The sequence below is a fragment of the Drosophila miranda genome, chromosome XR (assembly GCF_003369915.1).
Source record: "Drosophila miranda strain MSH22 chromosome XR, D.miranda_PacBio2.1, whole genome shotgun sequence".
In the NCBI taxonomy this organism is placed as follows: domain Eukaryota; kingdom Metazoa; phylum Arthropoda; class Insecta; order Diptera; family Drosophilidae; genus Drosophila; species Drosophila miranda.
In genome coordinates, this window is record NC_046674.1 from 10228089 (window position 1) to 10255740 (window position 27652).

At 46.8% G+C, this 27652-nt stretch overlaps 2 protein-coding genes across 5 annotated transcripts in view; one reads left to right on the plus strand and one right to left on the minus strand.

The window, feature by feature from the left end:
• Positions 1–6194, plus strand: part of LOC108152329 (serine/threonine-protein kinase NLK) — a 70078-nt gene extending 63884 nt beyond the window's left edge. Inside the window, exons 4-9 of one of the 2 annotated variants that reach the window (XR_004471307.1) lie at positions 1494–1549; positions 1900–2491; positions 2573–2774; positions 2840–2933; positions 3609–3981; positions 5609–6194. Coding sequence is in view for 1 of the 2 variants with exons in the window: in XM_017281576.2 (XP_017137065.1) it covers positions 1494–1549; positions 1900–2491; positions 2573–2774; positions 2840–2933; positions 5609–5663 (999 nt within the window). In the remaining variant the exon portion in view is untranslated. The remainder of the gene's footprint in view (positions 1–1493; positions 1550–1899; positions 2492–2572; positions 2775–2839; positions 2934–3608; positions 3982–5608) is intronic. The other variant, XM_017281576.2, reaches the window with a different exon arrangement.
• An 8479-nt stretch (positions 6195–14673) lies between these two features.
• Positions 14674–27348, minus strand: LOC108151913 (PHD finger protein rhinoceros). 3 transcript variants are annotated; one of them, XM_017280825.2, is made up of 8 exons: positions 27237–27348; positions 26290–26626; positions 25551–26139; positions 25222–25416; positions 24885–25101; positions 24626–24815; positions 23913–24532; positions 14674–23821 (listed from the first exon to the last, which is right to left on the minus strand). In XM_017280825.2, exons 3-8 carry the CDS (start codon positions 26033–26035, stop codon positions 15353–15355), a joined length of 10176 nt encoding a protein of 3391 aa, XP_017136314.1. In that variant the 5' UTR covers positions 26036–26139; positions 26290–26626; positions 27237–27348; the 3' UTR covers positions 14674–15352. The 3 variants fall into 3 exon arrangements, with proteins under 3 accessions (XP_017136314.1, XP_017136313.1, XP_017136315.1); XM_017280824.2 differs by having other exon boundaries at positions 27134–27348; XM_017280826.2 differs by having other exon boundaries at positions 26290–27348.
• Positions 27349–27652: the final 304 nt, after the last annotated feature.

Genomic DNA, 27652 nt, shown 5'->3' on the forward strand with positions numbered 1-27652 from the left:
GGCGGTAGAGAGAGTACACATTTAGGATCACAGCTACTCACATATTCAACGCAAAAACGAGACCCAACACCCCTCCCTCTACCCAGCAAAGTGCATTCAAAGTTCGACTTTTGCGTTGCGCTTACGCTGTTTTTTGTTGCAAACCGCAAAAACGCAACAAATGCAGTCGCTAAATTACAGCAGCGGCCGTCAAGAAATATTACAGAATGAGAAATATTCAAACACATGTATACATATACATATGTATGTATGTATGTATGTATGTATAAAACAAAGGCCTTAACAAAGTAAAGGAGCTGCGGTTGGGGTTGCAGAAGCCAAAGCTCTCGCTCCTGTAGAGCACAAAAAAAACTTTGCCACTTAAGACACGGAGACTCGACGACGACGACGAGCCAAGCAGGACAGGAGGCAGGAGGCAGACCAAGAGCCAAAGTTGTCGGCACTTTTTTTGTTGTTGCCAGAGTGCTCAAAATTGTTGAACTGCATTTGCTTTGGCAACTGCCGACAGTCGGTCGGCCAGAGGGGGAGAGAGAGGGAGAGAGGTGCATTCTGTGTTCCTGCGTGTGCAATACCCTTCCCTGCAGGAGGGTACAGTAGATGATTAAACCGCAGATAATATACATACATATAATTGATGCATATCTAGAGCCATCGAAAGGTCTATACCGTATATAACCAAGCTTTAAGTTCCGACATTCCGATGGACATTAAGGGGTAACACGAGCTTCGGTCAACACAGCCAAGCTTTCGTTCTTTCTCGTTTTGTTTTTTGATCACTTAACGCATTTTGTTTGCTGCGGTTTGTGTCCCCACTGCAGCTCCACTGGGGCTGAATAAATATTGTAAATTGATTTTGAGGGGGGGGAGTGGCGAGCGGGGAAGGGAGACGAGAGACGAGAGACAGAGCGAGAGCTGTTAGATTTTTTGATGTGATTGCTGGCCTTTGCTTCTCTCTTTCTCGCAGTTCCTTCATCATCTTGACCGCAAGCGAAAATAAATCAGAGCCTGTCCGCTTGTCCGTCCGTCTGTCCCTCTGTCTGTCTGTCGGTCTGTCTGCTGGCTGGGGGAACAGGGTACGGGTCCCTCGCCTTTTTTCCTGTTGGCCTTTGTTCTGCTGTCCGTCAAATGTCCGTCTGCTGGGCACCGCTGAGGTCTGCTGATGGATCCCTCCCCCATTGGAAAGACAGTGGCGTGTTTCGTATCTCCGAACGTACAGGTAACCACATCAAGGGGTCAACAATTTCCTTGCTTTTGTTCTGTTGCAACATTAACATGCAATTGGGTTTTGTTTTTTATTTTATTACGATACCATAATTTATGATCAGCCCCAGACTCAGACCCAGTCCCAGCCCCAGCCCCAGCCCCAGCCCCAGGTAGGTAATACCCTCCAAATGAGGTGTAAACTGTTGCATTTCCTCCGCATTAAATATTAATATGAGTACCGATTGGCTTAGACGGTGATTAACGTTTGCTTTTTTCTGTTCTTTTTGCAGGTTCTTTCGGCCCTGGACATCTTGCAGCCGCCACATTTGGATTTCTTTCAGGAAATGTATCCTTTTTACAGTCAAAACAAAAAACAAAAAACATACAGCAAAAAGCGAAGGCTCTTAAAGCTCTTTGGGATGGAGATTCCAAGTGCATGACCCCCCCTCCTCTCTCGCTAGCACTCTCTCTCAGTCAGTCTTAACTCTCTCTCTCACTCTCGAGAGAAGGGCTCTGATGTTTCTCTTTCGCCTCAAAGGGATCCGAACCAAAGCGCATCCAAATCAAAAAGAAATGGGATAGTTCCTTGCTTTCGATGAGGTGCCTGCTTTGCCGAGGGGCCTGCTTTATATTTGTTTCCTTTCCTTGTTTCCTTCTATTATTGGTTTTCGCCTTAACTTTTGATCGAAAAAATAGCTATGTGATAACGGAGCTGCTGCAATCGGATCTGCACAAGATAATCGTGTCGCCGCAGCACCTATCCGCCGACCACATCAAGGTGTTCCTGTACCAGATACTGCGCGGCCTCAAGTATCTGCACTCGGCCCGCATCCTGCATCGCGACATCAAGCCGGGCAACCTCCTGGTCAACTCGAACTGCGTGCTCAAGATATGCGACTTCGGGTTGGCCCGCGTGGAGGAGCCGGACCAGGCGAAGCACATGACCCAGGAGGTGGTCACCCAGTACTACCGCGCCCCGGAGATCCTGATGGGGGCGCGGCACTACTCGTCGGCGGTGGACGTGTGGTCGGTGGGCTGCATATTCGGGGAGCTGCTCGGCCGGCGCATCCTGTTCCAGGCGCAGAACCCCGTCCAGCAGCTGGAGCTGATCACGGAGCTGCTGGGCACCCCCACCATGGAGGACATGCGGCACGCCTGCGAGGGGGCACGGACCCACATGCTGCGGCGCGCCCCCAAGCCGCCATCCTTCTCGGTGCTGTACACCCTCAGCTCCCATGCCACACACGAGGCGGTGCACCTGCTCTGCCAGATGCTGGTCTTCGATCCGGTTTGTGGTTACACCTTTCCTCCTCCTCCTCGTCTTGGGTTCTCTCTTGCTAACCTTTCTTTCGTTTTTATCCTATGGCAGGACAAGCGAATTTCCGTCACAGACGCCCTGGCGCATCCGTATCTGGACGAAGGACGGCTGCGCTACCACTCGTGCATGTGCAAATGCTGCTTCACTACCTCAGCCGGGATGCGCCAGTACACAGCCGACTTCGAGCCCTCCGCCGGCCAGCCCTTCGACGATCTATGGGAGCGCAAGCTCACCTCCGTGCAGCAGGTCAAGGGTGAGTCCGTCCAGCCCGAGTCCGTGGGTCTCTCAAGCTCAATCTCCGTTTTTTTGAACTTCCAGAGGAGATGCACAAGTTCATTGCCGAGCAGCTGCAGACGGGTCGGGTGCCGCTCTGCATCAATCCGCAGAGTGCGGCCTTCAAGAGCTTTGCCAGGTGAGTGGGCGAGAGTTCCATTCTCCACGTTTAACAGAACCCCACCCCACACCCCCACCCCACACCCCACACCCTCTATCTCTGCCTTCACCTGCCCAAAAAAGAAAAAAAAATAAAATACTTTTCCAGTTCTTGCACGCCGTCCCGTCCCGTCCAGTCCAGTCCAGTCCAGTCCAGTACAGTACAGCTCCTCCTATCTGTTGAAAACCTTCTTTTTGGAAAACTTTCTTCAACCTTTAGTCAAAATTTTGTAATCCTAAAACTAAATATATTTTTTAACTCTTCCTTTTGTGTTTTTTTTTTTTATTGTTTTTCTCCTTTATTGTTTACACAAAATTGATTGATCATGGCTTCGTCTCCTGTTCTCCTGTTCCCAAACTCCATAACTATCCCGCTTTAGTAATGCTCCATCTCTCTGTCCCCCCTCTCTATCTCTCTCTCTCTCTCTCTCTCTCTCTCTCTCTCTACACATAAACATATAACTCTCTCTATCTATTATCTATCTATGTATCTATCTATCTCTCTCCATCTATCTATCTATATCTCTCTGATTATGATTTGTAAACTGATTTTGAAATGATTTTGATTTCGTTTGTTCTTTTATTTCTGTTGTTCAACATGGATATTAATCTTGAAATTTCTATTAAATCGAATCGTTATATTTGCGTTGTTAAGCCAATGAGAATGAGAATATCTACTACTACCACTACCACTACTACCACCACCACCACCACAAGTTGCACTGCTGCTCCTGCCGCTGCTCCACTCCGCCGCCGCCTACTTCTTCGCTGCCCTCAAAGAATCGAATCAAGACCAGATCTCGAGAGTCCAAGATCCTAGGCGCGCGATCTCCTACTAGAACGAATCGAAATAGCAATGCAGAAGTCAGAAGAAGATCTAATCGATATGCATAATCTGCCGAATGATCGAAGCAAATGAAAGCCAAGCCAAGATACAGATACCAAGATACCAAGATACCAAGATACAGATACAGAATGAGATACAGAGGCCAAGGGCCGGGCAGCAGCTGTCTCTCGACTCCTCTTAGGTCTGTTGAAAAACCTGCGAAAAACTTTACTAAATATTTATTTATTTAGTTTATCACCTTTTTTGTTCATCTCTTTATTATTATCTCTCTCCTCTTTTCTACCCTCTGCAAATGTGTATAAAACCAAAAGCAAATCTACAACAATTACAACAAAATAATTATAATAATAATAAACCAAATGTTTTTTTTAGTTTTAACCCCCCCTTTCCCTCTCCCCTATCCCTTATCCCCTATCCCTTTCCCAATGTTTTTTGATTTCTAATTTTAATTTCCAACTCTCGTTTTTTTTTTTATTTTTTATTTAATGGGTATTTTTGCGTAACTGTTTTTTGTGTAACTCGAGCTGAAAATTCTATAAAATTGTTTAAATGTCGCAATGCATATATATATGTATATATATATATATTTTGTATATATCTGTCCAAAATTGGCTTGGAAAAAGAATGCAAATTACATTTTGTCAGACATTTGCAACTATTTTATAAAGACCGAATCAGTGACCGAATCAGACCAATCTCATGCATATACCCACGTATATATATCCATAGTCCATAGTCCATAGTCCATAGTCCATAATCCATAATCCAAACTCCATAATCAATTTTGTGTGTTTATCTTTTGTGTTCACAATCCCCGCCGCCTACTACTCCTCCGCCTTCTGCTCATTCATGCATTTGTCTATTTATACAAACACTCATACATATATATATATACACACACACACACATATGCATATATTAATCGTATTCGTGTGAAGCAAAACAGAGTTTTAATCAATTCATGACCTGTTCCATCCTGTTCCAGACTTGGAATGACGAATGACGAATGACGAACACATGCAAATGCTCATTAATATACATCTTATTATAAATATCTACTATGTTGTTACCTTTTTGTGTACAAATCTCACAACCACCCAGCCACCCAGGCACCCAGCCTATAACCCTCCAACCCTCCGCCCCGCCCCGCCACGCCCCGCCCTCGTTACTGCAGTTCGTGCTTTTCCCAAAACATATCCCAGCTCAAACTAGATCCAAAAGAGAAGAAAAAACAACAACTGCAAAGAAAAAAAAAGATAAATTTTGAAAATATTACCACCCGTAGTACAGTGCAGATTGCAGATTGCAGATTGCAGACGAGCAGCAGTGACAAAAACCACATGAAAAGAAGAAACAAAGCGCTTGAACAACTTCCACTAAACAAATCTTAATTATTGTATTTATCGAACCATTAGAACTATTTATTTAAATATATCCGCCCCACACCCACACCCACTCCGTCCCACTCCCAGCCTCTTCTCCAGCCCGAAAAAAACGGTGTAGTTCATTTTGTGTACACTTTCATTTCATATTTTAAGCTTGTTATTTTATGGGAGCTTCTGTCTATCTGTCTATCTGTCTATCTGTCGTTTCGTTTCGTTCAGTATCGTATCGTATCGTTTTGTTGTATGTACCTACATGTATTATATTGTATTGTATTGTATTGTATGTAAATTGTTTAGCTTTAAATGTTTTTGATTTGCGTAGCATGAACACTAATCTAGATGCAGCTATATCTCGAAGAGACGAGATGCCTTGCCCCAATACGAGACTAATGTATTTTCTGTTTTGCTATTCCGAAAATCTAGCTCGACTGTGGCCCATCCTTCGGAACTGCCGCCGTCGCCGCATCAATGGGAATGACGGCAAAATGAGGCCATTGCTGCCTAAAATCGAAATAAAAGCAAACACAAAAGCAAAAGCAAACCAACAGCCAAACCATCAGGGAAGGAGCTATCAGTCGCAATCGCAATCGGAGTCGCAGTCGCAGTCGGTGTCTCAGAACCTGAACCTGAACCTGAAACCAATCCCAAGAGACAACCTAGACAAAATTCAGCCAGGAACAACGATTCAATGATGTTGTGCAAGCGCCAAACAACTTTTAAGTGGGCGTTCCGTCTGTTTAAAGCATTCCACCACCGAAATTAACAACTACAACAAAAGCAAAACAAATCATTAATAATACTGTAGACAAAAAAACCAACAAACAAACAAACAAAACAAACAAATAACGTAACGTAACTCAACTGAAACTAGTCTAAACTGAAAAAAAAGGAAAAACAAAAAACAAAAACAAACAATTGTAGTTAAAGTAGCAGCAGATACGCAGGAAAAGAGGAAAAAACAAAGAAAACAATTTCTACGCATTACAAGCAAAGCGTAGCGTATTATAAACAAACGAAAAAAATCAACAATATTAATTACAACAATCATAAGTTTCCGTCTGGAAGGAGGAAAGGCAGGAACATGTTGTTGTGCTTGACAAGAATTGAAACGAATCGAATCGAATCGGATCGGATCGGATCGTCCCTCAAATTCAATGCAAAAGAAAGGATAATGTTTTATGTTAAGCTCCTAGAACAGCTCCTAGGAAGTCTATGTATGTGTAAATTAATTAGCAGCACACAAACACACAGACGTCGTGTCGTATTCATGATTATTATTATTATTATTATTATTAGATAACACATAAATATATATATATATATATATAGATATGCCTAACGATTAAATATATATACATATGTATCCGTATATATATTTAAAATCAAATTGTAAACGCAAAATGCACACAGAACTCAAGTTTTTTTGCCAAAATTTACCTCAGAGCGAGCGAAATGAAATCCATCAAAATTCAACTAAAACCCAAAACCCAAAACCCAAAACCTAATTATGTGTAGTAGCTATTGTATGTAGGAAAAGCTAAACTAAACTAAACGAAACTAAACGAAGGGAAAACTCATTTAAAATTATGCAACTATTTTGATTTCAACTAAAATTTGAAGCTTCAATTTTGAAACTGGTTTCTAGACATACACTTAATATCTGACTAGTGTCAGAGTTATATATATATATATATATACAAATACATATATAGTACGACTACGACAAGAGTTTGATGATGTATATGATGATAGCAAAAAGGAAAGCGGAAAAGCGGGAAAATTTGACGAAATTAGTTCAAAGTTTCAACTGTCGACTGAACAACAAAATACCATTTAAACAAATATACATAAAGATATACTAATCAATTTGAATTTAATTTAGTTATGACAATTTTCGCTTTGATAATAGTTTGTTAAGCTTTTTAAAAATACTTTTTCGTAATTGTAATAATATTGAATAGCAACAAAAACAACAAGAAACAACAAACATGTGGACGACACACTGCCCCCTCCCAGTGAATGATTCCGGGCGGTAGCAGACAAGTTGCCCGCTCTGTGGCACCCCCCCCGTACTTTGGCCGCCCGAATCAATTCGATTTTAGTTGATATATTTATATGTACCTATGTATACGTTTTTTTTTTTGTTTTTTACCTTAGTTGATTACCATGTAATATAGCTTAATTTTCGTCTGACCAACATTCTGTCTCTCTGAATGCTCAATGCTTTGGCCAGCAAAGGTGCAGGATAGGACCGGCTATAAAGGATGCAAAGGACTCGACGGCCTCCTCGGCTGTCCCCGGACATTATATATGCTTAAGACTGAGTTTACTTAATTAATTGAGAACGTGCACTGCAATATGCAACATGCAACGTGCAACATGCAATATGCAATATGAAATTGATTTCTATTCTTTCCGCCAAAACCCAAAATGTATGGGGGTGTATCTGCATCTGCATCTGCATCTGTATCTGTATCTGTGTGCATTTGTATTTTGGATTTATTTTGCATTCAAATGATTAGAGATCTAAGCACACAGGCATACAAGTATGTATATGTATGCGTATAACCGAAGGACGTGCAAATGATAAACTACGATTGTAATGTAGTAGAAGGAAACTCTCAAAACTGAAGCTTAACTAAACTGAAAATTTCCTCTTCGATTTCCTCTTAGCTTCTTAACTGTGCTGCTTTCTTATTTATGTAGTTATTAATTATAGCAATACGAATACGAATACGAATACGAATACGACTATATATATAGTACACATAAATGGATTAGCTTAAAGAAAAAACAAATGAAAAAACAAAATATGAACTTTCAAAACTTTCACGGAGATCTCATAGCAAAAACAAAACGAAATGAAGGAAAAGAAAGGTACGGAAAGGAAAGGAACGGAACGGAAAGGAGTGGAATGGAAATGGAAAGGCAATTAAAAACAAAAGAAATCAGTGTCCAAAAAGTAGAATTCCTTTCAACTTTGTTTATAACTAAAGTTTTTCTTAAATATATATATGTATATACCTATATATGTATCGTATATATATATGTATAGAACAGATTTCATTTGACCAGAGACATACGACATTCGAGTGCAAGTTATTGTGACTATTAACTCAATCGATCGACACACAAACCAACAGCATATACCACACATCTCTAGATCGTAGAGGTAGCAGAGGTAACGGTATTAAGCACCTTGTAGAATTAAGAAGAATTATATTTCGTTCGGCTTAGGCACCATGTAAATAGAATTATCTCCACACCCCACCAATAACTAGCCCACATCTACGATTAGTAATGGACATGTATATTATAGACACATAGCACAACCCTCAATTGGAGAAGGAGAAAACTATTGAAACTATTGAAACTACGAGTATATGATATGGTATATTATATTGAGTAGGTATATATATATATATATATATATATATATATATATATATATGTGTATGTATATGATTTGGGAGACTCCTGTTTTCTGTTCATGCATACATATATGTATGTGTATATGTATGTGAGGGAGGAGCAACTTTAACTGTAAACTGCATTAGTATTTGACTTCTAAACCAATTACGGAGCCCGCTAAGAATCATTCTTAACTTAAATATATATATATATAAACATATATATATATGTATATATGTATATGTATGTATATTAGCCACGTATTACATTAATTTACATTTACGTTAACTGGTAATTAAAACGAAAAACCTTGTGTAAACTGTTTGTATAAAAAAAGAAGAAAACAAAAACAAAAACAACAACAAAAAAAGAAGAAAACGAATCAATTCTTGTTTCATTTGTTCAGACATCATCTAAGAGTGGATCCAACCAACCCAATGCATTTGCTAATTAGAATTTATAGTTATAAAAAAGACACACACACACACACACACACACACACACACACCTACTACTATATACGATATAATACAATATACAATATACTAGGTATATATATATTTGTGTATGTGTATGTGTATATGTATGGACAATATTTGAGATTAACAAACCATAAATCGCATCCAGAATATATATTAGAAAACAGGTAAATAGGTAATCCATATTTGGACATTGGATAGCAACAGCCATTTCCAAGGAGAATCCTGATTATCCTGATCCTTTTTGAATATTATTCAACTATGTGTGTGCGTGTGTGTGGGAGTAGTACGAGTATATGTATATGCATATGTACACACATTTTGGTAAAAACAAACGAGCTCTCAAGATGCGAATTCAAGACAAGTAGAAACCATTTAAAAAAGATTGCGCTCAGGTTATAAAATGTAATTCTTATACGAGTATATAGCACAACACTTATTCGCATAGCAGACACACATTAATGTACGTTTAACAAAAGGCTGTTTGTAAAAATTGTGACACAGTTTTTTTTAACCAAAATACCCCAAGAAAATATATACCACCTCGATCCTCAATGTGTATATGAAACGAAGGAAAACCAGTAAACATTTCCGGCTTGAAATTAATCGTAGTTGTAGAGTTGCTTAAGGCCAGGCCAAATGTGCTGGCCAGAACATTGTGCACTGCATGACATCTAAGAAATCGTGTAAATACATGAGGAAATTTACTCAAGAATAGAATTCCAACAAAAGGAATGGATATAATAATAATATTAATAATAATTGTGGCATATATTAAGAGAAAACTTTGTGATTGCTTCTCATTGATGAAGGGACATGGAAGGTGGGGCATTTTTTTCTTAAACAGCCTGTAAAATGGAAAAGGCAAACAACAGCAAAAAGGAGCTAACAAAAACGAAATAATAATACTACATACATACAATATATACACAATCACATATAATATAATCAATAACTCGGAAAATCTCAAGCAAAGGCTTAAACAAAATTATGATACTCGTATATATTTGATGTGTATGGGGGCTATTTGGCTAAATGTTGTAAAAAGTGTATTACGCAATTATATATATTACGTGTATGTATGTAGCACTCGAAATGAAATTTCTCTTCTCTTATAGGAAACCCTCCTCTTATGGGAACCATCCAGTATGAACCACACACACACAGTATGAACCACACTCGAGACACAATTTGGTTTCCTAGACCCGCGAAAGTAAATTAAACAAACACTTATACTGTTTAACTGTATATATGTAATTATACATGGATGTGTGTGCGTGTGCGTGTGCGTGTGTGTACTCAACTACTCGTCACAGACACAATACGCCACAGATACTAACTAACGCAACTAAACCAAAAACTTCCTTGTGTAGCGGGAAGCAGAGATCCTACAAGAATTGTACATTTTAAAATGCGAAACCCATTTTCCGGAAACCGAAACCGAACACATACACTATATACTACCACAGCTACCATAAATACATACTAACCATTGTATTAACTAAACGGGAAATCAGCATTAGAATTACTAAATATTATTATAACGTAACAAAAAGAAGCAGAGCGACGAAGATAATGAAACCGTAAGGAAAATGCTTTCAAACTAAATAAAGTTCTTTGGAAATACAATGCAAACAAAAAAAAAAAAAACAAAAAGATACGAAAAAGAAATACTTGTTTTATTATTGGGCATGGACGTCGGTAGGGCTGTGGGTCCAATTGTCCAAATCGGACCAGAAATAGATCGACTATATGTGAATACATTTACATATTTGAATGGCCTACTGCTTCTTCACCTTCGCTGAGAGGCTTCCGATATTGATACGGAGGCAGCACTTTGTTGGCGATCTTTCGATCCTGAAGCCTCCCAGATCGGTCTACAAGTATAGGGGAAAAAAGTACAGGAAAATATCCTTGGTCTTGACAAGGACTCCATCAATAATGTTTCGTCCATTACAAAAAGCCGTGACAAGCCCTGATCAGACAAGGCGGATGTAAGAGAGTCCAAGTTTTCGGAAAGCTATATCTCGGCCAAGTAGGCCCAGATCGGAGCAGGACCAACTCTCCCAGGACCGCGAGGATCCGGACTGTCGAACGGCATCGAAATCTCGACTTCGAAATCGAGGCCGATTTTTGGCAAATTTAATGATATGATATATAACCATCATGATTTTTTGCGAAAATCGTGAGGTCATGGATGTCCTTCTTTATGGTGCCAATCGGTTGTCAGGACTCTCCCGATCACGGACAGACATGCCGCGCCCCAATCGGCCCATAAATAGTCGAGATATAGCGTGCGGAAGAAACCAGTATTTTAAAGATACGCAAATCCAAATCTTCAGACGGCTATATCTCAGACAAATAGGACCAGATCGGTGCAGGACCAACTCTCCCAGGACCGCGAGGATCCAGACTGTCGAACGGCATCGAAATCTCGACTTCGAAATCGAGGCCGATTTTTGGCAAATTTAATGATATGATATATAACCATCATGATTTTTTGCGAAAATCGTGAGGTCATGGATGTCCTTCTTTATGGTGCCAATCGGTTGTCAGGACTCTCCCGATCACGGACAGACATGCCGCGCCCCAATCGGCCCATAAATAGTCGAGATATAGCGTGCGGAAGAAACCAGTATTTTAAAGATACGCAAATCCAAATCTTCAGACGGCTATATCTCAGACAAATAGGACCAGATCGGTGCAGGACCAACTCTCCCAGGACCGCGAGGATCCAGACTGTCGAACGGCATCGAAATCTCGACTTCGAAATCGAGGCCGATTTTTGGCAAATTTAATGATATGATATATAACCATCATGATTTTTTGCGAAAATCGTGAGGTCATGGATGTCCTTCTTTATGGTGCCAATCGGTTGTCAGGACTCTCCCGATCACGGACAGACATGCCGCGCCCCAATCGGCCCATAAATAGTCGAGATATAGCGTGCGGAAGAAACCAGTATTTTAAAGATACGCAAATCCAAATCTTCAGACGGCTATATCTCAGACAAATAGGACCAGATCGGTGCAGGACCAACTCTCCCAGGACCGCGAGGATCCAGACTGTCGAACGGCATCGAAATCTCGACTTCGAAATCGAGGCCGATTTTTGGCAAATTTAATGATGTAACCATCATGATTTTTTGCGAAAATCGTGAGGTCATGGATGTCCTTCTTTATGGTGCCAATCGGTTGTCAGAACTCTCCCGATCACGGACAGACATGCCACGCCCCGATCGGTTCATAAATAGCTGAGATATAGCGTGCAGAAGAAACCAGTATTTTAAAGATACGCAAATCTTCGGAAGGATATGCAAACTGAATGATGTAACCAAGATGATCCTGGCCTGCCATGGCTTCCTGTGATCAGAAAAATATCCTTGAGCCTTGCAGAAGGACTACAATATCCCCAGCCATATTTCTCGGCTGTTTGCGGCTCGATCCCGGAGTGCTATAGCTTCCTGTGATCGGGGGAAAATCCTTGATGTGTTTGGGGGTATACGTTGGCAGAAAATCTGTTACCAAATTAATAAATCGATTTCTTTGTCAATATTTTATGTATAATTTCTTCTATATTTTCGTATTTATAATACAACTTAGTGTTCTAGTTGACTTTCCCTTTTATATAGCGTTTACTTCAATTTGCAGTAAATAGATAGTCCCAATAATTTAATGTTAAGAAATATTTCCCTATTTCAGCCGGTTATTTGATCTTCTTTAACTGCTTAACACTTACTCGATAGGCTTTAATTCAATGGGTAATACTTTATATTATTCCTTAAATAGTTTGCTTCTTTTCTTTGTTGCTTAAGAGAAGTTGTGTCATAGCGATTTTTTCATATTTAGAGGTTGCTCGAAGGAGTTACGTAAGTTTCAGTATGCACGATTCTTAGCTTATACCTTATCCTTTTATTGGTGTGAGTGTTTCTATGTTTCTATGTCTTTATTTACAGCTAGTTTTAGTTGGTCTGCGGGCTGGTCTGTGGGTCGAACAAAAAAAGAAACGCAACGCATTCGAATCGGAATCCGAATCAGAATCCGTTGTTACGAATTCAGTTTATTGCTTATTTTTGATACAAGTCTGCGGAATCTACCAATAATCAATCAACAAATAGGATTTTTTCTGCCAAAACTACCCAGATTTGGCAGATTCATCAAGTCATCATAAAAGCCAAATTAATTCGAAGAACACCATGGCTTTTGGCTTTTGGCTTTGGGCTTTTGGCTTTCACTCTAATTGACAAATGTTCGTTCGTTTACTGCGGGATCTGGGAAGAATTAGTACATTAGTAGTAGTACACACGTCGATCATCATAAGTATTGATTGGCTTGACTATCTACAAGTGTCTAATAGAACCGACTACAGAAGGGAATAAAAATATTGTGCAGTGTTTATTAGTTTTGTTTTTAAATAAGGCTTTTTTGCTTTTATTAAATTTTTGCTAAGAACTAGAATTAAAATTAATAATCATAATCATTAATTAATAATTAGATTAAACGTAATAATAATAATTAAAAACATTTCTCGCACACACTTATTTACAATTACATAATTATCGAAAACTTTTAAATTTACTCTTGCAATTATTACTCTGTATTAAATTTATTCTTTGCACAATTTGAATTATTTCCTATGCCTTCTTGTGGGTTTTTCTTTTTCCCAATATTTTGAAATTCATATTTGTTGCATTTGTTTCTTTAATGTATTCTGGAGAACTTGTTCCGTTCAATGGAGGCACCACGCCCAATGTGATTAAGTCAATAGGTAATTGAGTGAACAGAAATAGAAATACAGTAGCATGCACAACGACCCTATGGCGATTAGGAGTGGAGTTTCTAAAATTCTAAAATTCTATGGGGACTTGAAAGTCTTTGAGGTCCTGAACTGAAATCTGGAATGCAATCACATCGGGTACATATCTCCAAGATGGTGAGAGCGCCTCCTTGGGTTTAAAAGCGATTTTTTCTTTGTTTTTTGTTTTGTGTGTTTGGGCGTGTGTGTGTGTGTGTGTTCATGACTTGGCTCTAGCAACAGACCTTTGCTTATAGAAAGCCAGTGTACTTTTGCCTATGTTACTATTGCTTTTACACTTATAAAACGATGAAAAAAAAAAACTAAAAGAAACTATTTCATTTGGAGTTTCTTTTCGATACGTCGCGTCGCACTCTTACATTCTAAAATACAAACATTACCCTTGAATTGGGTAGGATAATAAATTGTTAATTTCTTGTTCATCTCTCTAGGTGTAGGTGTAGGTATAGGTATAGGTATAAGGGTATAGGGGTATAGGTATAGGCTGGGCTGAGGGATGAGGAAGGGGAGTTATATGCACTTAGATTGCGGTCAGGGACTACCTACCGACTTTGATTTTCGCTAAGAACTACAATTAATGACTATAGGCTACATTTGTTGTTGTTTTTTTTTTGTTACTTTTGCACGCTTTTAACAGTTTTTTTGTTTTGTTGTTTTGCTAATATTTTACGATTATTTTACGCACTTTTGAATTAAATAGTTATTAATAAATAGTTTTTAGAATATGTGTATATATATATATATATATATATATAAATATATATATATATATAAATATAAATATATATATATATATATATATGCATATGCTTGGTTTTATCGATCATTTGAGTGAGTAGGAGTGGAAGGATTTTTGGGTGAATGGAGGCATTCGTAAACCTAAACCGAGAGCATTTTTGGATTTATAGGTTACACATTCTTTTGCGTTTTGCGTTTTGCGATTTGCGTTTTGTTTTTTAACTTTAATACAGAAATTTACAAAACCTTAAAAGTATAATCTGCTTTTACTAAAAAATGTACAATTAGCTTTACTTGTTTCCTGCAGTGAGGCCTTAGTATACATAATGCTATATATATATATATGTATTGGTATCATCATCATCATATATATATATATATAGACATGGATCTATATATTGATAATATCTTGTTTACGCTCATGCGATTACAACAAACGTGTTACAGACAGAGGAGTAAAGGAGTAAAGGAGTAGAGGGCTAGGGTAGAAGGTAGAAGGGAGGAAGGAGGAAGGAGGCTTACAAACTAACTGTACAATTTAATGTTTGCGAGGGGCATGGTAGGGAACGGGAGGAGAGGAAACTAATGCTCATTTACAACAAAAGGGGCAGGGCCAGTGCCAGGGGCAGAGGAATCACACAAAGGGACACAAGGGGAAAATGAAATGAATGGAACTGATAGAAAACACACACGTGTAAGCGATTCTCTCGCTCTTTTATGATTATCATCTAACCTCACAGTCTTTTTTCAATGGAAGCAAACTGCCGCCTCCGCTGGTTGCGCCTCCTCCGCTGCCGTTATTGTTGTTGTTGTTCGAATTGCTGTTGCAGGAGTTACTGGATGCCGACCCGGTGCCGCTGGCCGATGGCAACGAGTTGTTGCTGTTCTCATAGTTCCCAACGTTCACGCACAACGGGGTGGTGGCACCTACCAGGGAGGCAGGCACACCCATGGCAGCCACGCCGCTCTCCGGCAGCGAGGTGGAGTCATGCACATCGGCACTCTTGCTGGAGTCGATTACCAAACAGGGCGGCGACGGGGTTCCGCTGTCCTTGCCTAGCAGCGCTGGGGAGGCATTCGCATTCTGGGAATGCGGCGTAAAGCTGTTGAGAAGCAGCCCTTGGGGCGATGTCTCCCCGAGAGGAGCCATCAGCGGCAGCTCGTTAGCTGGAGACACATTCGGCTGGTTTGGATCTGGTGGGGGATCCGGTGGCGGATCTTCCTTCTTTTCAGCCTTAGCACCGATGATATAGCCTCCTCCCGACAAGTTTCTAGCTATCTTCAGGCGCAGCGGTGCCTCGTTCACCGGTGGCTGCTCCAAGCACGTGATTTTCGTCGACGTCTCGGTCTTGCGCTTGTTGATTCGTAAGATCAGCTTTGGCTTATCGCCTGGAGAGGCACTGGCCGTGTTCTCAATCAACGTGGTGGTCATCGTGGTGGTGGCTGAGCTACTGTTCAAGATCAGCTGCTTCTGCTTTTGACGTTTCTTCTCCTTTTTGTCCTTCTTCGGCTTTGACGACTTGGGCCGCTTGCTGGGAGGCTGCGGCATCAGGGCTTCCCCATCTAGAGGTAGGCCGGAGCTATCCTGCTTGTTGTTCTCCTCGCCCTTGTCAAAGTCCTGCATGACTTTCTTACGATAGTTCATGGAGTCCCTCTTGATCTCCTCCAGCGTGGGTGTGCTGTAGTTGCTGGTCAGGCGCTTCTTGGGAGGACAGGCCCTGCGGGTCATCTCATAGCTGTAGCTCTTGCTGTCGCCCGCATTGGAAATGCCCGCAGACGCGACTGCCTCGCTGCCCGACAAGCCCCGGATCTTAATCTTCAGCTTGGGCGTCTGATGATCGTCTTCGCTGCTCTCGAGGGTCTTGCTCCGTCCTCGACGCTTACCTGCACTGGTGGCCGCGCCGGTCTTGCCGTTGTTGTCGTTGTTGCTTCCCGAGCTGCACGCGCTGCGACGTCTTCCATCGCCAGACGCCGTTCCTGCTCCGCCGCCCGAAGCGCCTGCGAGCTGTTGGTCCTCCGCCAGCACTGAATTGGCGTCGAGAGCGCGCAGTTCCCTGCTGCTGGAGTTCTTCTTGAACCTTTTGGACCCGTTGCCATTGCCGGTGGACACATCCTCTTCCTCCTCAGACTTGCGCAAGAAGTCGGGGCCCAGGGGAAGGCTGTCGGAGGCCGCAGGAAGCCCGCAGGAGCTGTCGTCGTTGAGGTTGTCTTTCTGCACCACGTACAGGCTGAGCAGCTCCTTCTTTCGCATTCGTCGCGAGTTGCCGCTCCCCACGGAGGAAGCACTGACCACCGTGGAGGTGGACACCGTGGTTTGCACAGCACTCGAGGACTGCACCAGAGTGCTGCTGGAGAGGCTCAGGCTGCTGCTCAGGCTGTTCGCCATCGCGCCGTAGTGCTCCCCGGAGTACGCCAAGGGGCTCTTGATCTTCAGCTTCAGCTGGTTGCGGGCATCGCAAATGGACGTTTTGCTGTTCATAATCGTCGTGTCCGAGTCTATTGAGACCTCCTCCGAGGTTGCCTCTAGGGAAGCCTCAACCAACGATCCCTCCATCAGGTGGGTGGCGCCTCCTGTGGCAGCGACACTGGGTGCCATCTGATTGGCCTCTGTCGAGTGCAGGAGCAGGTTCGCGGGCGGTTGAGAGTTTGCAGCTGGAGCTGAAGCAGGAGCGACTGGCGCTGCCGACACCGCTGGGTGCTTGCTGGGCGAGGTGCCAGTCCCTGTCGCCCTGAGGGCCGACTGGAACTGGCGTTCATCTTCCTCGTCGAACTCGCTCAGCGTTTGGTCAGCGGTGCCGGAGTCGAAGGCTCCCAGGAGGTTGTTCTGGTAGGCCTCCTGGGAGGCCGTGCTATGCGGAGCCTCAAATCCGAGATTGTAGGTCCTCATGTCCACGGGCCCTGGCAGCACGGGATGCAGCAGCGGATTCGTTGTCGTCGCTGCAGTGGGCGCTGGCGTGGGCTTGGGCTGTCCTCGCGGTGTTCGCAGCTCGAAGCTTCTGCGCCGATCCCTCAGCGACTGCAGATTCTCCACTCCTGGTCCCGTGATGTCGTCGTCGTAGTTGTTGAACTCGAAGGGCGTGCCCACCAGGTTGTTGACTATGTGCGTGTTGCTTCCGTAATCCGACATGGGCGGCGGAAGGGGCATGGCCATTCCACTGGCAGCCCCTGCCCCGCGACCTCGTCCTCTGCCTCGTCCCCTGCCTCTACCAGGAGCCCCGGAGCCGCCACTTCCCCTCGGGGCGCGTTGTCGGGGCTTGCCCTGAATCGTGTGTGTCAGTGGATCGTACTTAGATGGCGGCAGAGCCACGGCCGGAGCGGGCGCAGGAGGCGTCGGCGGCTGCGGCTGCACGGGTTGCCTGGGCGACTTTCCAGGAGATTTCCCCTGTGGCAGTTGTGGGGATTTGTTTGTCTGCTTCTTCGCTGCACTCCCGCTGTTGGCGCTGCTCCTCTTGTTCGGCGACTCTTTGGCTGCCACGGCCACCGGTGTCGTTGGCGGCATCATCGACACAACCGCTGCCTCCACGCAACTGCTAAGCAGTTGAGCTGGATGGGCAGGATGGGCAGGATGGGCGGGATGGGCTGGGTGAGCCGGATGGGCAGGGTAGGCGGGAATCTTTCCGTCTACCGGCGAGGCCAGGGCAAACTGATGGTTCGGGGTAGTCGAAACTTGCACGGGCGGAACAACAGCCTGCTGCTGAACGGGCAGCATTCCCAGGCTGGGCGTCGTGTACGGCGTCCCAGAGTACTGGGGTGCTTGTGGTGGGGGTGCCAGTGGCAGTGTTGTCGGCACAGCTCCCACACCCACACCAACACCAGGCACCACGCCCACTCCACCATTGCCGTACAAGCTCGGAGTCGATTCCGTTGTCGTTGACTGAGTGTGCATCATCACCGCCAGCTGGGGATAGATTCCTCCGTTGAATTGACTATTCGGCGTCCTCTGCTGCTGCTGCTGCTGCTGCTGTTGCTGCTGTTGCTGTTGCTGCTGGTGGGTCGGCGTTGTTTGTTGCTGCGGAGCCGCTGCGTTGCTGAACATGGACATGCCGTCAATGCCATTGACCAGGGGAGCATGACTGTAGGGGGCTGTGGGATTGACAGCACTCCCGCCGCCACCATTGCCACTGGCGTAGCTGTTGAAGAAGGTCTTGCATCCCTCCAGCTGCGATATGTTGCGGGCAGCCACAGTTGCTGGCGGCTGGTCGTTGGACTCCGAGACAGAGCTGGGGGAGCTGCTGCGCCGCGCTGCTATGAGATCGTTTTCGTTCCAGCGCTGCATCCTGCCGAAGGGCGACTGCATGCGTGTGTTCTCGTCGTAGTCGCTGAGCTTGTTGCTGTTGCTTCCTGTCCCGGACTGGGCCGGAACCGGTGCTCCGGCTTGGTAGCTTCCGAGACTATTCTTCACGGCCGCTGCAGCCAGGTCCACAAAGTCTGGAGTGGCCCCCGGGACTGCTCCGCCGTTGTTGGAGAGCGGACAGCCTCCCTTCTGGTGGGGCGACTTTTCAAGGAAGCAGCTCAGGGGCGGCGCCTGCTGGGAGTTGCCAAAGTTCACCTGGTAGCCACCGCTTGCTCCCAGATTGTTGCCCATTGTGGCGTTCGTGGGCGTGGCATTCGGAGTGTTCGTTAAGCTGTTGGCATAGCTTCCACTGTTGGCTGTCATCGGCGAGTCCTTGATCGTCAGGGAAGCCACAGAGTTCGGTCCCGAGGAGTTGCCATATAGACAGCTTTGTTGCTGCTGCTGTTGTTGCTGCTGCTGCTGCTGTTGCTGTTGCTGCTGTTGTTGTTGCTGCTGCTCCTTCTGGGCGTGAATAATATCCTCGGGGTCAGCAGCATTGTGGAAGGGGAACACCGACGGTATGGCTGGCGTTGGGGGCAACAAGTCAACGGCTTCCTTCGAGCAGCAGTCGTCCTGGGGCTTCCGCTTGGTCTTGCGTAATTTCTCCAGGAGATTTCGTGTGGCCTGGATACTATCCTCCTCGGAGATCTGCTCGCCTCTGTCCAGGCTCGATCCAAGGAGACTCATCTGCCCGGGATTGGGTGGATTCAGTACGCTGGCTAGGCTCGAGGCAAAGTTATTCGCAAATTTGCTGTCCTCCATCTCTAGAATGGTGTCCACAATCGGCTCTAGGACACAAGGGGCCGCTGGACCGGTTGTCAGCACTGGGGCCATGTGTTCCACAGGCAACTGGTCGATTAAGGTCTGATGCGAAGGCGGGGGCTGCTGCTGCTGCTGCTGAATGGTAGAGGCTACCTCGCTTGAGGGCGAGTGTACCATCAACTGTTGTGGCAACGGCTGCTGCTGCTGCTGTTGCTGCTGCTGCTGCTGATCTCCTCCCGAGTTTGCCGAGTTCGAATCCAATTCAATGATTTCCGGGGGATCGGGTGGGATAACCGTCACTGCTGGAGACGACGTTGACGCCGAATACTTACTGGCATTCGCCAACAGCTCGTTCTTCCTCTCCTCCTCCAACTCGCGGGCCATTTCCATCTCGTTCAGGAGGTGCTGCGTGTGATGGGTGTGCTCTTCGTCTGGCTCGTGGCTACGTCTCCTCCTCCTACGCCTCGAGCGCCAGCGACTGCGACACCGCTCGCTGAGATCACTGCCGGCATCCGACAACTCGTCGTTGGAGGTGGGCGTGGGTGTGGGCGAGGCAGGAAGTGGAGCGGCAGGCGGTCGCTCGTCGTCAATGATGTCCGCCAATTTGCTGGCATTGGCCGATAGCTGCGTGTGCGTTGGAGCGGTGGTGAGCTCCTCATCAATATCCATGGGCAACTCCCCAGCCTCCGTTGCGGGCTCTATCTCTGTCTCCACCTCGGGCTCGACGACTGGCTCGGGCTCCCGCTGGAGCTTCTCCGGCAGCGGCGAACGAGCTGGAGGCGGCGTGGGCGTGGGTGTGAGTGACTTTCTGGGCGGCGACGCTGGCGTGGAATTGTTGATTTGCTGCTGCTTCTTGTCCAGCATCTTGTCCAACGCGCTGGTAGCCCTTCCGCTGGCCGCCTTCCTCTGGTTGATTTCGTGCTCCAGGTTTGGTAGCTTTTTGGGGGACTCGTCGGCTCGGGACTTTCGTCGGGCGGTCTGTTTCTCTGGCGATGACTTGACTACTGGCGAGGGAGGGCGGGACTTGGAGCCACGTGTTGCTCTTTTGGTGAATTGCTCCGACTGGACTTGCTTCGATCCCTCGTCTGGAGAGGATTGGCGTCGATGGGAGTGCGTTTTGGGGGCGCTTTGGGCATCGTCCTGAATGTCAACAGTTGCCACTGACTTTTGGGGTGCTCTCTTTGGCGATTTGTTGGTGGAGTTCTGACGTGTCCTTGCAGTTAGAGGCTGTGGAGGCGGGGGCGGCGCGGGAGTTGCGGCGGCTGCTGCTGCTGCTGCTGCTGCTGCTGCTGCTGCTGCTGCGGCTGCGGCTGCGGCTGCTGCCGATGCTGTAGGCTTGTCCACAGATTTGCGCGGTGAACGCTTTGGCACATTGGAGGACACGGTACTGCACGGTGCAGCAGCGCTTGGAGCTGGCTCCTTGCCTGCTTGCCTTGGTTTCTCTGCATCGCTGGCCTGCGAGTCGCTATCGGAGTCACTGCCACTGCCACTGCTCGAGCTGCTCCCCGAGCTGCTGGAGGAACTGGAGCTATCACTGTCCCCGGAGCTGGAGCTGGACAGATTGGGTGCCGCAATCCGACGCTTGATCGGTGTTGTCGTTTTCGCTGCCGCCTCCTCCTTTGACTTTCTTCGGTTAGCAGAACTTTCCTTTGGAGTGTTCGGTGCTTCCTTCAGCGAAGTTCTTCTCGAGGGCTTTGCCGGCGAACTCGTGGCTACTCCTAGCGTAGTCATCCCCGCCGTTGTCGCTGTCGTCGCCGCTGGCTCCTTCTCTGCAGACTCGTTCGCAGTGGAGAAGGTGGTGTCCTGCAGGGGCTTGCTGCTTTTCAGCTGTTCCGCCGCCTTCTTGGCTGCCTGACGCTGCGGCACATAGGAGACAGCAAAACTGGTCTTGGCCGCGGTAGGCTTTGCGGCAGGAGCAGTGGACTTTGCTTCGGCAGGCGGAGGTGGTTTCTCTTTTTCGGTGCTGCTGGTGGAGGGGGCAGGGGGCTCTCTCGGCACCTTGGGCGGTCTCCCACGCTTTCCACGTTCCACTATCGCTTCTCCAGCCGACTTCGCCGTGGACTTGGACTGCTCTTTGGATCGCACCTTGTCTCCACCTCCGAATTTGTCCGCCTCCGTCGCTTGCTTCGAGCCAGAGTCCTTCAGCTTGTTCTTGGCAATCGTGGTGGCCGGGTGGCTTTCCGGCTCCCGCATTCTATCCGCGGCATCTGGCTGCAGCGTTGCGGCGAGATTCGTGGAGCGCATGTTTTCGGATGCCTTCTTGGCCGCCTGGCGCTGTGGAACCACGAGAAGATCCGCTGGATATGGCAACTTGACGTTGGAGTTCGCCTTGCAACTGCTGGCTCCTTCTTTTGCCTCCTTTGTGGATTTTGTGAATTTGCTGGCAGCGGCTGTGGCGCTCGAGACTGATTGAGTCGTTGTCGCAGCTGTCCCTGGCACAAACTCCTTCATGGCCGCCTTCGTTCGTATCGTCTGCTGGTTCTGCGAGTCGCTGACGTTGCTCTCGACAGCGGTTATTTCTTCCAGCTCCTTCTCGTTGGAGGAGGAGCTACTCTCCGAGTCGGAGTAAATGTGTTGCCCCATCTTGCGGCCTCCGGTGGTCGGGCCAGACGCCGCCAGTCCCGACGATAAGGCGGCCTCGCGTTGCCGTTCGTTCTTCAGAGGCAGCAGCTCTTCACTTTCATCGCTCGACAAGCTCTCCTCGGCATCTTTGTGCATCTGAGCCAGTCCTCGTGTGTTTGTAGACAGTTTTCTTCTCGCACCCGTTTCGACTGCGGCTCCTGTTCCTGTTCCTGCGCCTGATCCTGCATCTGCTTGAGTGCTCTGCTTTGACTTAGTTGGCTGGGTTCTGTTAGGTACTGTTTTGTTGCATATTGCTCCACGTCCGCGGCCGTCTCGCTCTCGCTCACGCTCCGGCTCCTGCCGCCGCCTCTGCTGCTCATCCTCATCTTCGCTGGAGCTGGTGGCAGATCTTGAGTTCGGAGACGCCGCAGACGCACCCGCAGCCGCCTCACTCTGACGCCGCTGGCGCTGCTTCTGTCGCTGCTCCACGGAGCGGGCGTAGCTTTGCTTTTTGAGAGGACTCCCTGTGGTGGATTTTCGCCTTGAGATTCCGCTGGCCGCGCTTGAGCTTCCGCTCTCACTGCCCGAATCGCTTGCAGAGGAACTGTCGGAGCTGCTGGTGCCGTTCGGCGAGCTGGAATCACCCGATGATGAACTGCCGCTTGACGTATGGGAGGACGCACTGCTCCGGATGTGGGAATGCGATTGCGATTGGGTTTTATTGTGGGTCGACGTCCCCGTCGCCGCGCCGCTCTTCGAGGCACGCCTCCCTGCAGGAGGCTTCCCAGGCGGCGCACCCCGCACTTTGGCAGCGGTGGTAGCGGTGGCGATGGAGGTGGATGTGGATGGCACCTTGCCCATCGCTGCCGGCTTCTCTGGAGAAGATGTGCGGGAGGTAATGGCGCCATTGTTGAGCTTCTTGGTGGGGGAAGCTTTGGCCACCTGCTTACGCTTGTTGGGGGACTGGGAGGCACGTCCACGCCCCTGCTTGCCACTCTGTAGCTTGCCCATGAGCTGCTCGAGGACGTACTCCAGATTCTGGTACTGTGCCGGCACAGTTTGTCCTCCAGCCGAGCTGTAGAAGCGATCGTACAACGTGGGCCCATCGTTGGCATAGATGACAGCGTCCATGTCCAAGGCGGGACGCTGCTTATCGTCCTGCTTCTGCTGCGGCTTGTCCAGGCGCGTCTCGTCGAGCACTCCCAGCTGCTTGTAGAAGACCTGCTCGCGTAGCTTGAAGAGGGAGCGCGACAGCTTCTCCCTCCGGCTAACCATGTAGCAGAGATTGCGAACTCGCTCCAGATCCTGCCGCAAGTGAACCACCAGCTTGTGGTTCTCCAAGTCCTGCTGCTCCTGCTTGCGGGCTATCATCTCCACGTCCTCGGACTTGGGCGGTATCAGCTCCCGATTGTGGCGCGACTTCCGCTTCAGCTTCCAGTAATTGTATATGGCCACAATGGCATCGTCGTCCACATCGAACAGATGACAGCTGATGTCATTGATGTTCACATGCTTGTCGAACTCCGCCTCCACCTCCTGAGAATGAAAAGCAAAAGGGAATTCATGGAAACATGCGTAACAAAGCGTAACGATCGATATTCACCGATCGATCATCGATTTCACATACCTGTAGACGCTGAGCTCTTGCCTGGTTACGCTCCTCGGAGGTCATGTCGTTCTTTCGATGATTCTTACGCCTGCGTTGATCCTCTCCTGTCTTGCCGCACGCACTGCTGCCCTCGTTTGCTCCGTCGCCTGTGCCCGTGGCGTACTTGTTCGCTTTGTGCATGGAACTCGTGACCGAGGCACTGCCTCCCCCACTTGCACCGCCAGCGTTCTCCTTCTTGCCCTTGCTCATGCTGTGCTTCTGGCAATAGGAACGCAACTTGACGCCATCTTCGGCATTGCCCTCTTCGATGATGGCCCGCATCTCCAAGCCGTGCTGGAATGCGCAGGTCACATGGTAGGCTGTTTTGCAGGGCTTCACCGAGCACTGGATGCAGCTGCCCACGCGCTTGCGGCAGAGCACGCAGACCAGAGACCAACGCGATTGAGGAATGCTTGAGATTTTTGTTATGGGCTCCATGCGATCCACACATCCAATGCTGACTTCTGGTATCCACAGGGCGCAGGAGACGTGTGCCCAGTGCTTGCCCGATTTGTTGGACTTCATGGCACCAGCCTTGTTCGGACAGAGCACGCAGTCAGGCGTTATGCCCATGGAGCAGGTGCGACATAGCCATTGACCTGCAAAACAAGGGCAAACACAAATTAAATGTTGTGGACTATGCACTAAGGACTAGGAGATGCTTCGCTGTCGCTGTCGCCGACGCTGCTCACCTGATGGGATTGCTGTAATGCCGTAACAAGCCTGATGCACACAGATATTGCAATTATCACAGAATACCATTTCGTTGGCCTCCTCGGAGTCGGGGGACCGGCAAACATCGCAGATGACGTTCTCATCGAACTCGATGCCCAAGCCTTCCTCTTGCTTAAGAATGACCTGAATCTGCTCCCAGCAACGAACCTGACGAAAATTCACCCTCAAATGAAGAACTGTTTCGAAGGGTAGGGAACACCCTGAGGGAACACTCACCTCCAGCTCCTCAATGACGCGCTCGAACTGCGTCTCGTTTATGTGGAAAGCACCGCATTGGGCACGATCGCTATTGTAGAGCCGCAGCCAGGCCTCGTCAATGGGATCTATGTCGTAGGCACAGGTGTTCTCCGCCAAGGCAACGACATTCGTCAGGCAATGCAGCTCCGGCGAATAGTGCTCGTCTTTGGTAATGCGCAGATAGCGATTTTTCGGACTACAAATTAGATGGGGAGAGAGTTAGTATAACTTCCAAGGTCAATTTCAGGGTCAAATTGGGATTAGTGGGATTGGTGGGGACTGGTGGAATTGGTGGATCAAGGATCTTAGCACTCACAGCTTAAAGTCGTGGGCTGGGGACACAATTGGCTCGGGCAGAACGTAAACGCATGGCTCGGGAAGAGAGTCGGGGTTGACAGGTACTTGTACGCCCTTCTCCCACTCCTGCTTCCATTGATCCGCAACAACTAAATACTCATAGTTGGCCAATGGCTCCGAGTCTGGCAATTTCATTGCGCTAATGAGATCCTTGCTGCAAATAGGATGGGAAGAGAACGGAGCTTTTTAGAGAGATTCAAATTCAAAGCAGAACCAAAAGCAGAGGCAGAGGCAGAAGCTGAAGCAGAGCCACTGCCTTTCACCTTTCATCTTTCGTCGACTACTTACCGGTAAAGTTCAGCTGGGGCCTCCGTTGAGCTGCGATTGTAGATGCTCGACATTTTAATGTCTGCCACGGACCGTGCCTGCCAGGAGCTGCTCGTACTCGCCCCCTGCGACTTGCTTTTACTAGACGACTTGGCCAGCTTCGTTGACTTGGATTTGGTAATGCTGCTGCTGCTGCTGGCGGCTCCAAGTAGTCCACTTCCTCCTCCACCAATATCCAGCTCCTGTTCCACCTCATTTTTGCTGTTACTCGATGGTATAACTGGAACTCGATCTCCTCCTGTTGCTGTTCCCGCTGCCGCTGCTGCTGCTGCTGCCGCTGCTGCTGCTATTGCTGCCGCTGCTGTTGTTGCCCCATTGGGCGGTCTACCTTTACGCCGTTTGGTGGGGGGCGGCTGCGGCTCAACATCCTTACGCTGTTGCTGCTGCGGCGGCGGATGATGCGACTGATGATGATGTTGATTACCGCGCTTACCTCTTTGTGACATTTTTCATTGGTGTCGAGTTGGTTTTGTGTGTTTCTGCTGTTTTGATTTACTTCTTCTCCCTCGTATCTTGTGCTTGGTCAGAGAACGGGTTCTTGCTTCAAGACCTGAGTGATTCCAATTCAAAGGAAGGATGAGAGAGAGAGAGACAGAGACAGAGAGAGAGAGATGGAGAGAGCGAGGGAGAGAAAGAGAGAGAGGGAGATTGGAGAGTTCAATTGGAATTCGATCATTGCAAAAGCACTTCCTGCACTTACTACATGCTTAAGGCCACAGTTGGCGACACCACACCGGCTGCTGCTGTTGCTGCGCTCTCCTGGTAGTGGTGCAATAGTGGTTATTGTTGTGCCGCCCCTTGGACATGGACGCCGCTGCTGCCCCAGCCCTAATCTTCAGTAGCGACGCCACTTTGCAGTCCTGTGTGCTCAGCACTCCTCTACAGGCGAGTTATCTTATTCCCGCTCCGCTTGTCTTCTCCCGTCCCGTTCGTTTGCTTCGGTTTGTTTTGTTCGTTGTTTTGCACACACTTTGTGCGTTTCTGTGTTTGTGTTTTGCTTAATTTATTCAGATAATTGCCACGCTTATGCTGCTCGTCTGATGTTCAGAAATATAAAGACATTAAAATTTTAGGTTTTTTGCAAGTAGGCTCTGCCTATTAATAAGGATTTAACCATTTTTTGTCCATCCTTTACACCAAAAATACACAAAAAATATAGAAAAACGCTTAAGCTATCGGATATTGTTTAGCTGCTATGACACGCACTCACGCCTTCTCGCTCCCACACAGCACGCTCGTTTTAAGGGCGCGCTTACTCTGTCTATGAGTGCGAGCGGGAGGCAAGCAGGTGGCGCGCGTGTTGCATTTATCAGCTTCTACTTGGCAGCCAACCATCCTCCTCTTCCTCTCTTCTGCCTGTAAGCAATCATAGGTTTTTTTTGCACTTTTTCCCCCTTTTTATTGTCACAAAAGCATTTGTTATTGATGATGGCACACTTTAGATGGGATAGTTTGTACCACGGTTCCTGATACAATAAATTAAACACATGTATCACTACTTTTGTATTGGCCTATGTGAACTGAATTTTGTTATATATTTTTACATTTGGGTTTTTTGCCGCCGCAGACACACACGCGAGGCACTTGTTACTGTGCGAAAACAGCACAGGTTCAACCAATTTTACGTAGCATTTATTTTACACTCACGTTTCACGTTATTGCATTTGCATTTTTGGGGACAATGCAATTTTTATGATTATTTACAAGATTTTCACAGATTTGTCGCCATTATAAATTTTCGACTCCATCTTTGCGTATACACAGGGTTGCATTTGAAAACTTATCGAGTGTGGTCATACTTGGTACATTACAGTGTGCTGTTAAGCGCGAAATCTATATAGCACAAATCGACAACAAATATATCGTGGCACCAATGTTAATAAACGGTTTCATTTATTTTTTGAGAAGCACAGAACAATTAATATAAAAGCCCAATAATTTCATGGATTTTCTGCTTATTACCACCCACCCTATCGAATGCCAAATTATGATCCCCTCTCTACGTTACACACCGTGCCATCTCCAAGGGCCTATTGCCGATAAGCTGACCACGACATCTCTGT